Source organism: Pristis pectinata, chromosome 18 (assembly GCF_009764475.1).
Source record: "Pristis pectinata isolate sPriPec2 chromosome 18, sPriPec2.1.pri, whole genome shotgun sequence".
NCBI classification, from domain to species: Eukaryota; Metazoa; Chordata; class Chondrichthyes; order Rhinopristiformes; family Pristidae; genus Pristis; species Pristis pectinata.
In genome coordinates this window covers 217,234-229,756 of record NC_067422.1, presented here as the reverse complement: position 1 = coordinate 229,756, position 12,523 = coordinate 217,234, and the positions used below count along the sequence as shown (strand labels likewise).

The following is a 12,523-nucleotide window of genomic DNA, read 5'->3' as shown; positions in this document are numbered from 1 at the left end:
GAACGTGCAAACTCCACACAGGTTCAGGATTGAACCTGAGCCCTGGAGCAGTGAGGAAACAGCTCTATTAGCTGTGCCACTCTAGTGTCTGTATCTAGTCTGTCTAATCCTGTTAGAATTTTATAGGTTTCTGTGAGACCCCTCTCATTCTTCTATATTCCAATGAATAGAGGCCTTACCTACTCAATCTCTCCTCATACCTCAGTCCTGCCGTCCCAGAAATCAGTCTAGTAAACATTCATTGTATTCCATATGGCAAGAACATCCCTCTTGGATAAGGAGGCCAAAACTGGTGAACAGGACACCTAGGTATGGAAGCACCTTCCCTCTTCCCAATCTATCACAATTCAGAGAATAATCTGTCTTTCTGTGTTTGGGACCAAAGTGAACAACTTCACATTTATCCTCATTAAACTGTATCTGCCATGCATCTGCCAACCTGAAAGTAACAGACATTCCTCAACTTAAAGTTCAGAGACTGTTCTGTTGCTGCATCACATCTGTTCCAGACAGACCATGTGAATTGGGCTATAACCCATGTCCGACAATTGGGCTTTCAACCATGAAGCATGCAACCATTAATCCCATTCGCCCACATTAGGGCTGTATCCCTCGATGTCTTCCTATAAAAGTACCTGTCCAAATGCCTTTTAATCATTGTAATTATTTCTGCCTCTACCACCTCCTTTAGCAGCTTGTTCCAAATAATCACTACCCCTTTGATCTCCTTTAGATTTCTCCCCTCTCATCTTAATCATGTGCCCTCTAGTTCTAGAATCTCCTTCCCTGGGGAAAAGACTCTTTCCTGTCCATGACCCTCATAATTTTATAAACCTCTAAGTTCACTCCCCAGTCTCTCACATTCCAGTGAGAAAAAACCCAGCCTATCCAATCTCTATTCCAGGCAATATTCTGGTGAATCTCTTCTGCACTCTCTCTGTTGCAATCTCATCCCTCTGTTGTGTGATGACCAGAACTGTATACAGTACACCAAGTGCGGTCTAACCAGTTTTTTGTATAGCTGCAACATGACGTGCCAACCCTTATACTTAGTGCCTCAGCTTATGGAGTCAAGTAGACCAAATGCGTTCTTCACTACCCTAACCACCTGGGTCCCTCTGTACATCAATGCTCTGAAGCTCTCTGCCATTTAGTCTATATATCCTACCAGAATTTGACTTCTCAGAAGCTAAAGGTTGTCTATCAAAATGCACACAGCATTCACAACAAGTTAATGAATTAAGGCATAAAGCAAGATCACTGGGAGTGATCAAAGGGAATGACAGAGATGTACTTGTTCCCTCGCTGAGGCTGGGAACTCAATATTCCAGTACTTGGCATTTGAAAGAATAGGCAAAAGGAAAAGGAGATGGGCAGCTCTGTTAGCAAAGGATGAGATTAGTACACTACTGAGAAATGAGTTGGCTTAGAAAATCAGGAAAGCTTATCAGTGGGGTTGAGGCCCCCCCCAGTGGCTTCACCATTGGACTGAGTATCAGTCAACAAATAGAAGGATCTTGTAACAAGGGTAATGTCACAGCCCAATCAAAATTAATCTACATATAGTTTGGGAAAACCAAACTGGTAAAGTTAGACTTCAGGACAAATTTGTGGAATAGACGAGACAGTTTCCAAGAACAGTTTGTTGGCAAATGAACCAGAAAGCATGTCATTTGTGCAATGAAATGGAATTAATTATTGATCACATTAAGGGTTGTTGGGAGGAGAGAGATGGGAAGAAATTGTAGAAATTCATGTTACAGGGACATTCAGCACATTGTGTTCATCTCGGCTAAAAAGAACTACTTCCCCACTCTTGGTCCATAGCCCTGCAGTTCACAGCTTCAAGAACTTAGCATATTCCAATAATGTGATAAGGTTTTGAAAAAAATGATTTAATTGCGTTTAACAAATTTATTAGAGTTCATTGAGCAGCGTGGATAAAGGGGAGCCAGTCGATGGAATGGATTTCCAAAAGGCATTTGCTAAGTAATCAAATAAATGGTTAGTGAACAAGGAAAGTGCCGGTGGAATTGGGGGGTGACACGTGATTGGTTTAACTAACACAAGGGATGTATAGGCCATTGTTGGTTTGGTGATCAGTAACCAGGGGCTACCACAGGGGTCAGTGCTGATGAAGGAACCAAATATATTGTACCAGGTTTGTTGATGATACAAAGGTAGGTGCTCAACAAGTTGTGGGGAGGTGACAGAGTTGCAAAAGAATATAAATGAGAGCATCAGGGAGGGAGAGAGTTACATTGATGCTGTAGAGCAGATACTTCTGGGGTCCAGGAGGCAGAGAGATGGGTGACTGTCAGGGGAGAGAAGGAGAAGGGGAACAGGCAGACAGTGCAGAGGACCCTGGAGGCTGTTCCCCTCAATAACAGGTATTCCACTTTGGATGCTGTTGAGGGGGATGACCTACAGGGATCGAGCAGCAGAAGCCAGGTCTCTGGAGCTGGGACTGGTCCTGTTGCTCAGAAGGGAAGGGAGGAGGAGAGGAGGGCGTTAGTGATAGGTGACTCGATAGTCAGGGGAACAGACAGGAGGTTCTGTGGATGTGAGCAAGAATCCAGGATGGTATGTTGCCTCCCAGGTGCCAGGGTCCGGGATGTCTCTGATCGGGTCCACAGCATTCTTCAGCGGGAAAGCAGCCAGAAGTCGTGGTACATGTTGGTACCAATGACGTAGGTAGAAAGAGGGATGAGGTCCTGAAGAGCGAGTTTAGGGAGCTAGGTAGAAGGCTGAAGAACAGGAACCCAAGGGTAGCAATCTCAGGATTGCTGCCAGTGCCACGTGATAGTGAACGTAGGAATAGGACGAGATGGCAGATGAATGTGTGGCTGAAGAGTTGGTGCAGGGGGCAAGGTTTTAGATTTTTGGATCATTGGGATCTCTTCTGGGGAAGGTGGGACCTATACAGAATGGATGTGTTACACCTGAACTCGAGGGGAACCAATATCCTTGCAGGCACGTTTGCTAGTGTGGTTCAGGAGGGTTTAAGCTAGTTTGCGAGGGGGATGGGAACTGGAGGGGTAGGTCAGTGGAAGAAGTAAAGTCAGATCTAACAGATCGAGAGGCTTGGAGGAAGGAGAAGCAGAGTGTAGGGTATAAAAGTCGAAAGATGGATGGGCTAAAGTGCATTTACTTAAATGCAAGAAGTATCAGGAATAAGGGTGATGAACTGAGAGCTTGGATAAGTACGTGGAACTACAATATTGTGGCTCTTGCCGAGACTTGGCTGTCACCAGGGCAGGAATGGATACTGAATATTCCTGGATTTCAGTGTTTTAAAAGGCATAGGGGTGGGGGGAGAAGAGAAGGAGGGGTGGCGATACTGGTCAGGGATACTATTACAGCTGCAGAAAGGGTGGATAATGTAGAAGGATCCTCTCTAGAGTCAGTATGGGTGGAAGTTAGGAAAAAGAAAGGAGCAGATACTCTACTTGGAGTATTCTATACGCCCCCCTCTAGCAGCAAGGATACTGAGGAGCAGAATGGGAGGCAGATTTTGGAAAAGTGCAAGAATAACAGGGTTGTTATCATGGGAGACTTCTACTTCCCAAATATTGATTGGCACCTGCTTAGTACCAAAGGTTTAGATGGGGCAGAGTTTGTTAAGTGTGTCCAGGATGGATTCCTGTCACAGTATGTTGACAGGCCGACTAGAAGGAATGCCATATTAGATCTAGTATTAGGTAATGAACCGGGTCAGGTGACAGATCGCTCAGTGGATGAGCATTTGGGGGACAGTGACCACTGCTCCATAACCTTTAGCATTGTCATGCACAAGGATAGGAGCAAAGAGGACAGGAAGATATTTAATTGGGGAAGGGCAAATTATGAGGCTATAAGGCTAGAACTTGCAAGTGTGAATTGGGATGACATTTTTGAAGGGAAATGTACTATGAGATGTGGTCATTGTTCAGGGATCTCTTGCAGGATGTTAGGGATAAATTTGTCCCAGTGAGGCAGAGAAAGAAAGGCAGGGTGAAGGAACCATGGGTGACAAGAGAGGTGCAACAACTAGTTAGGAAGAAGGAGGCAGCATACATAAGGTTTAGGAAGCAAGGATCAGATAGGTCTCTTGAGGAATATAGGGAAGCGAGGAAGGAACTTGAAGGGGCTGAGGAGAGCAAGAAGGGGGCATGAAAAGGCCTTGGTGAGTAGGGTTAAGGAAAATCCCAAGGCTTTTTTCACTTATGTGAAGAGCAGAAGGATGACGAGAGTAAAGGTAGGACCGATGAGAGACAAAGGTGGGAAGATGTGCCTGGAAGCTGTGGAAGTGGGTGAGGTCCTCAATGAATACTTCAGTATTCACCAAGGAGAGGGGCCTTGATGACGCTGAGGACAGTGTTGGTAAGGTTAATGTTCCGGAGCATGTAGATATCAAGAGGGAGGATGTGTTGGAGCTGTTAGAAGATACTAGGACAGATAAGTCCCCGGGGCCTGACGGAATATTTCCCAGGCTGCTCCGCGAGGCAAGGGAGGAGATTACTGAACCGTTGGCTAGGATCTTTGAGTCCTCGTTGTCCACGGGAATGGGACCGGAGGATTGGAGGGTGGCAAATTTTGTCCCCATATTCAAAAAAGGAAGTAGGGATAGTCCAGGGAATTATAGACCAGTGAGCCTTAGGTCTGTGGTGGGCAAGCTGTTGGAAAAGATTCTTAGAGATAAGATCTATGGGCACTTAGAGAATCATGGTCTGATCAGGGACAGCCAGCATGGCTTTGTGAAGGGTAGATCATGTCTCACAAGCCTGACAGGGTTCTTTGAGGAGGTGACCAGACAGATTGATGAGGATAGTGCAGTAGATGTGGTCTACATGGATTTTAGTGAGGCCTTTGACAAGGTTCCACATGGTAGGCTTCTTCAGGAGGTCAGAGGGCATCAGATCCAGGGAGGCTTGGCCGTGTGGATTCAGAATTGGCTTGCCTGTAGAAAGCAGAGGGTTGTGGTGGAGGGAGTGCCCTCAGATTGGAGGGCTGTGACTAGTGGTGTCCCACAAGGATAGTTCTGGGACCTCTATTGTTCATGATTTTTATTAATGACTTGGATGAGGGGGTAGAAGGGTGGGTTGGCAAGTTTTCAGACGACACAAAGGTCGGTGGTGTTGTGGATAGTGTGGAGGACTGTCGAAGATTGCAGAGGGACATTGATAGGATGCAGAGCTGGGCTGAGAAGTGGCAGATGGAGTTCAATCCCAAGAAATGTGAGGTGGTACACTTTGGAAGGACAAACTCCAATGCGGAGTACAAAGTTAATGGCAGGATTCTGGGCAGTGTGGAGGAGCAGAGGGATCTGGGGGTTCATATCCACAGATCCCTGAAAGTTGCCTCACAGAAAGCTTATGGGATGTTAGCTTTCATAAGTCATGGGATCGAGTTTAAGAGCCACAGGGTAATGATGCAGCTCTACAAAACCCTGGTTAGGCCACACTTGGAGTACTGTGTGCAGTTCTGGTCGCCTCATTATAGTAAGGATGTGGAAACGTTGGAAAGCTTATGGGATGTTAGCTTTCATAAGTCATGGGATCGAGTTTAAGAGCCACAGGGTAATGATGCAGCTCTACAAAACCCTGGTTAGGCCACACTTGGAGTACTGTGTGCAGTTCTGGTCGCCTCATTATAGTAAGGATGTGGAAACGTTGGAAAGGGTGCAGAGGAGATTTACCAGGATGCTGCCTGGTTTAGAGAGTATGCATTATGAGGAGAGATTAAGGGAGCTAGGGCTTTACTCTTTGGAAGGAAGGAGAATGAGAGGAGACATGATAGAGGTATACAAAATATTGAGAGGAATAGATAGAGTGGACAGCCAGTGCCTCTTTCCCAGGGCACCAATGCTCAATACAAGAGGGCATGGCTTTAAAGTAATGGGTGGGAAGTTCAAGGGAGATATCAGAGGGAGGTTTTTTGCCCAGAGAGTGGTTGGGGCATGGAATGCGCTGCCTGGGGCGGTGGTGGAGGCAGGAACATCGGTCAAATTCAAGAGGTTGCTAGCGAAGCATATGGAGGAATTTAAAATAGAGGGACATGTGGGAGGAAGGGGTTAGATAGTCTTAGGCGTGGTTTAAAGGTTGGCACATCATTGTGGGCCAAAGGGCCTGTATTGTGCTGTACTTTCTATGATTCTATGATTCTATGAGAAACAAAACACTGCAAATCAGAAATAAAAGATAGAAACGTGGAATTACTCAGAAGGGCAGTCAGCAGCTGAGAGGGTTAACATTTCAGGTTATTGAAAGTCATTCAGGTCCACGACTTTCTCTCTTCCCTTTCTGTCATGTCACTCCCACCCCCCTCCCACCCCCGCAACTTAAAATAAACACTTGTCTTCTCACATTTGATGGATCAATGACCCGAAATGTTAACTCAATTCCTCTCTTCAACAGATGCTGCCTGACCTACTGAGTATTTCCGGCATTATCTGTTTTTACTGCAGCGCTATCATGGGTTAAGTAAGCAGGTGAACATTTGGCACATGGAGCAGAATATGGGGAAGTGTGAGAATGAAGAATATAGAAAGCTGAATGTGATTTACATGGAGAGCAACTTCAGAACTCCATTCTGACCTGGGTCACCGAGCAGTGAGGCAGCAGCACTACCTGCCGCGCCACCCTGTTGCCCTATATTCTATCAGAAGCACCCTCAAAAAACTCCAGTAAGTTTGTCAAACAAAATTTCCCCTTCGTAAGTCCATTTTCACCTTTAATCCTATCGATATTTTCAAACTGTCCTGATATCAAATCCTTTATAATAGCCTCCAGCGTTATCCTTACCACTGATATACTGGATAACCATATGTAATTACTGGGGACACAAGAGACTGCAGATGCTGGAATATGGAGCAAAAAACAAGCTGCCTGAGGAGCTTAGTGGGTCAGGCAGCATCTGTGGAGGCAGAGGAAAGACAATCCACAGATGCTGCCTGACCTGCTGACTTCCTCCAGTAGCTCGTGTTTTTTTTGCTGTAGTTACCGTTTTTCCTTTCCTTCCTTTTTTAAATCTGGGGTTACACTTGTCACCTGCCCATCAGCAGCAACAATTCCATAATCTGTAGAATTTTGAAAATGACAGCCAATGACGAGCACAGTGATACAGCAGGTAGAGCCACTGGCTCACACGCCAGAGACCTGGGTTCAGTCCTGACCTCCAGTGCTGTGTGTGTGGAATCTGCACGTTCTCCACGAGGTTTCCCCCAGCTGCTCCGGTTTCCTCCCACATCCCGAAGACGTGTGGGTTTGGAGGTTAATTAGCCGCTATATGTTGCTTCCAGTGTGTAGGTGAGTGATAGAATCTGGGGGGAGTTGATGAGAATGTGCAAAGAATGAAAAATGGGGTTAATGTAGGATCAGTAAACGTGGATGGTTAATGATTGGCATGGACGGCGGCCAAAGGGCCTGTTTCCCTGCTGTATCTCTCTGTGACTCTTTCTATGACTATGGCAGTGTATCCACTATTTTCATAGTGACTGCTTTCAGTACATTGGAATGCAGATTATGAGGACCTGAGGATTTATTGGCTTTCAGTCCCATTAATAACTCCAGTACTTTTGTTCACTAATACTAGTTTCCTAATTTCCCCTTTTTCAGTTGACTCTTGGTGCTCTGGTATTTCTATATTTATTTGTGTCCTTTTCCACAGAGAGAGAACAAAGTTTGTTCTCCATTATAAATTATCTCATTTTTGACTGTAAGGGATCCATATTTGTCTTCACCAATCTTTTTCTTTCTATGTATACTTATTGAATCTTTTACAGTCCACATTTATGTTCCTTCCAAGTTTACTCATACTCTCGTTTTCTTCACTTAATGAAACTCTCAGTTGTTTATGCTGAATTCTAAAGTGCTTTCAGTCATCAGGTTTTCTCCCTGGTCTGGCAACCTTAGAGGACTCATCTCTGAATCAAGTACCACCCTCTACTTCCCTCGTTAGGCATGGTTGGATCGCTTTACCTTTAGTATTTTTACAGCAGACAGGAATCTATAATGGTTACAGTTCCTGTATTGATTCCTTCAGTGTTCGCCATTGCCTATCCACTGTCATGCCTTTTAATGAAGCTCCCCCATCTTATCATAGTCACTCATTCCTCATACCTTCACAGCTTTCTTTGTTTAAACTTTGGGCCTTAACTTCATTTTGAACTAATTCAATTTCCACCTTAACAAAAGAGTCATGGACATGTACAGCACAGAAGCAGGCCCTTTAGCTCGTCGTGTCCATGCAGATAATCAAGTATCCACTCACACTAATCTCATTTCCCAGCACTTGGACTGTAGCCTTCTCTGCCTTGGCAATTCAAGTGCTTGTCTAGCTATTTGTTACATGTTGTGAGAGTATCTGCTCTACCACCCCCTCAGGCAGTATTTCTAGATTCCAACCACCTTCTGGGTGGAAATGTTCCTTATCCACTCTCTCCTCATGGCTAAAATGCTCCATCCCAGCAAATTCTGGAGCATCACTGCATCTTCTCCAGTGTAGTCACTTCCTTCCTAGATGTACTTAATGCAGGTAAATGGGATTAGTGTAGATAGGTACAATGGTGGCATGGACATAATGGGCTGACGGGCCCATTTCTGTGCTGTATGATTCTATGACTGTAGTGTGGTGACTCGACTGTGCACAATGCTCCAGCTCTGGCCTTATCAATGTTTTATAAAGAGGTTCAATTACCTCCCTGCTCTTGTATTCTGGGACCTGGCCAATGAATATGAATATCCCACATGCCTTCCTTACCACCTGTCTACCTGTGCTGCTACCTTCAGAGATTCTTAGACTTGCACACTATGTTCCTCAATACTCCCTAAAGTCCTACCATTTAAGTATATTTCCTACCCTTATTAACCCTCCCAAAGTACATCACCTCACAGTTATCAGCATTAAATTCTGGCCAGGGTGGCATGGTAGCGTAGCGGTTAGCATAACGCTATTATAGTGCCAGCGATTGGGATTCAGTTCCAGTCTCTGTCTGTAAGGAGCTTGTACATTCTCCCCGTGTCTACGTGGGTTTCCTCCGGGTGCTCCGGTTTCCTCCCACATTCCAAAGATGTATGGGTAGGTTAACATGGGTTAAAATGGGCGCCGTGGACTTGTTGGGCTGGATGGGCCTGTTACCATGCTGTATAAATAAAATTAAAGTAAATTCCATTGCTCTGCGCATCTTACCAACTGATTAATATCACCTTGTCTCCTACAACTTGACCCCTCACTGTCAACCACAGCAGAAATTTTTGTGTCATCTGCAAACTTACCTCCTACATTCATATCTATGTTGTCAATGTACATAACAAATCAGAAGGGTCCTGCATTGAACCCTGTGGTACACCACTGATCACAGGTTTTGAATCACTAAAACTCCACCATCATCATCTGCATCCTATTACCAAGTCAATTTGGATCCAATTTGCCAACTTTCCTTCAATCACGTGGACTTTTGCCAGAACCTTTCTCCCAAGTAGAAATGTTGAATACTTGAGGGCATAGCTTTAAGGTAAGGGGGGGAAAGTTTAAAGGGAATGAATGGGGCAAGTTTTTTTGACACAGAGTGGTAGGTGCCCAGGTTTGTCTTTTAACAAAAAGTAGGACAAATTCAATCTAGTTGATTACTGCCCAATGTGCTCTCAATCATCAGCTAAGTGGTGGAAAGTGTCGTCAATAGTGCTTGTTGCAGGTTGTTCTGGTAATTGGAGGTCAATCATTCCACTACAGGAGTTCCTCAAGGTAGTGTGCTTGGTCCAGCCATCTTCAGCTGCTTCACCAATGACCTTCCTTCAATTGTAAGCTCAGAGGTAGAGCTGTTTATTGATGATTACACAATGTTCAATTCCATTTGCAACTCCTCAGTAAATGAAGCAGCAAGATGTGGACAGCATTCAGGCATGGGCTGATAAGTGGCAAGTAACATTTGTGCTACAAAAGTGCAAGGCAGGGACCATCTCCAGCAAGAGTGAGAGTCTAACCATTAACCTTGACATTCAGTGGCATTACCATCATTGAGATCCCATCGTCTATATCCTGGGGGGGTCACCATTGACCAAAACCTCAACTAGACCAGCCACAAAAATACTGTACTACAAGAGCTGGTCAGAGACAGGGGTCCTGTGGTGAGTGACTCACCTCCAGACATCCCAAGGTCTTTCCACCATTTACAAGTCACTAGTCAGGAGTGTTAAGAAATAATGTCTACTTGCCTGGATGAGTGCAGTGATAACAACTTGGCACCATTCAGAGCAAAGCAGCCTACTTGATTGGCATCCCATCAACCATCCTAACCATTCTCCATCGCCTGTACACAAGGCTGCGGTGTGTACAATCCACAAAATGCACTGCAATTACTTGCCCGGGCTATTCTCACAGCACCTCCTAAGCTCATGATGTCTCCCACAAAGGAGGACAAAGGCAGCTAGCAGAAGGGAAGCCCACCACCTCCAGGTTCCCCTCCGGTTACACACTTCGACATACATTGTTGGGTCTAATTCCTGAAACTCCCTCCTCAACAGCACTATGGGAGTACCTTCACTAGAAGGACTGCAGTGGTTCAAGAGGATGTCTCTCCACCGCCTTCTCCAGAGCAATTAGGGCTGCACAATAAATGCTGTTTCTGCACTTATCAAAAACTATAAAATCAAATATTAAAAGAGCCAATGCAAGGCTGGTTTGGAGAGATCCTACAGACTGATCACCAATTCTGTCACAGGTCCACTGCCTGGATGAAGTATGTGGGTTGTTGCCTTTCCTGAATCCAGATGTTCCCGATCAGATCTACAGGCTTTGGCTTTCACTCTTCCTTCATGCTGGGTAAGTCACGAAATCCACGTTGTAAAGGTAAGGGAGTGATGGAAAAGTGTGAAGCTTGAGGGGGCAGGATGTGGGTGAGGGTGTGGGACATGTGGTGTGAGGGGGCAGGATGTGGGTGAGGGTGTGGGACGTGTGGTGTGAGGGGGTAGGGTGTGGGTGAGGGTGTGGGACGTGTGGTGTGAGGGGGCAGGATGTGGGTGAGGGTGTGGGACGTGTGGTGTGAGGGGGCAGGGTGTGGGTGAGGGTGTGGGACGTGTGGTGTGAGGGGGCAGGGTGTGGGTGAGGGTGTGGGATGTGTGGTGTGAGGGGGCAGGGTGAGGCTGTGGGATGTGTGGTGTGAGGGGGCAGGATGTGGGTGAAGGTGTGGGACATGTGGTGTGAGAGGGGGCAGGGTGAGGGTGTGGGACGTGTGGTGTGAGGGGGCAGGGTGAGGGTGTGGGACGTGTGGTGTGAGGGGGCAGGGTGAGGGTGTGGGATGTGTGGTGTGAGAGGGGACAGGGTGTGGGGTGCAGTGATGTGAGGTGTGGGGTATGAGGTGCAGTGATGTGGGGTGTGGGGGGCAGTGGTGTGGGGTGCAGCGGTGTGGGTGCAGTAATGTGAAATACTTGGCTGTGGGAGGTTAAGAAGATGAAGCCTTGACTTCAGAATGAGAGCTTGTACTTTGCTTTACAAGGTCCAGGTGTGATTGTTGTGGAAGTGAGATCACCATAGACTGTGCTAGTCTGTGGTGTCAAACATGTCATGTGCCACAGAGTCATGGAGCTATATAGCATCAAAAACAGGCCATTTGGCCAATTCATCCATGCCGACCAAGGTGCCTACCTGATCCAGTCCCATTCACCTGCGTTTGGCCCATATTCCTCTAAACCTTTCCTATCCGTGTACCTGTCCAAATGTCTTAAATATTGTTAACATACCCACCTCAACCACTTCCTCTGGCAGTTCGTTCCATATATCCACCACCCTCTGGGTGGAAAAGTTACCCCTCAGTTCCCTTTAAAGTCTTTCCCCTGTCACTTTAACTCTATGCCCTGTAGTTTTAGACTCCTCTACCTCAGGGAAAAGATGTGGCTATTTACCTCATATACACCACTCATGACTCTATAAACCTCTATAAGGTCACCCCTCAGCCTCCTACACTCCATAAGAAAATCCTACGCTATCAAGCCTCTCCCTATAACTCAGGCCCTCAAGTCCTGGCAACATTCTTGTAAATCTTCTCTGCACTCTTTCCTGCTTAATGGTGTCTTTCCTATAACAGGGTAACCAAAACTGTACATAATTCTCCAGGTGTGGCCTCACCGCCTTGTACAACTACAACATAATGTCTCAACTGCTATACTCAATGGAGACACAAGAGACTGCAGATACTGGAATGTGGAGCAACACACAAGACGCTGGAGGAACTCAGTGGGTCAGGCAGCATCTATGAGGGAAATGGACAGTCGGCAGTTCGGGTTGAGACCTGCATCTTGATTCAGATGATCCAGATGAAGGGTCTTGACCTGAAACATCGACTGTCCACTTCCCTCCATAGATGCTGCCTGACCCACTGAGTTCCTCCAGCATCTTGTGTGTTGCTTCTGTACTCAGTGCCCTGACTGATGAAAGCCAGTGTGCCAATCATCTTCTTCACCATCCTGTCTACCTGTGATGCCACTTTCAGGGAACAATGTACTTGTACTCCTATGTCCCTTTGTTCTACAATGCTCTTCAGGACTCT

General features: G+C 46.1%; 1 protein-coding gene across 2 annotated transcripts in view; it reads left to right on the top strand.

Annotated features, from left to right (window-relative positions):
- The window catches only part of LOC127579763 (inactive rhomboid protein 2-like), a 75,586-nt gene that overhangs the window by 53,872 nt on the left and 9,191 nt on the right, over positions 1–12,523 (top strand). For both annotated transcript variants that reach the window (XM_052032665.1, XM_052032666.1), the window contains exon 15: positions 10,700–10,800. In XM_052032665.1, coding sequence (XP_051888625.1) covers positions 10,700–10,800 — 101 coding nt within the window. The remainder of the gene's footprint in view (positions 1–10,699; positions 10,801–12,523) is intronic.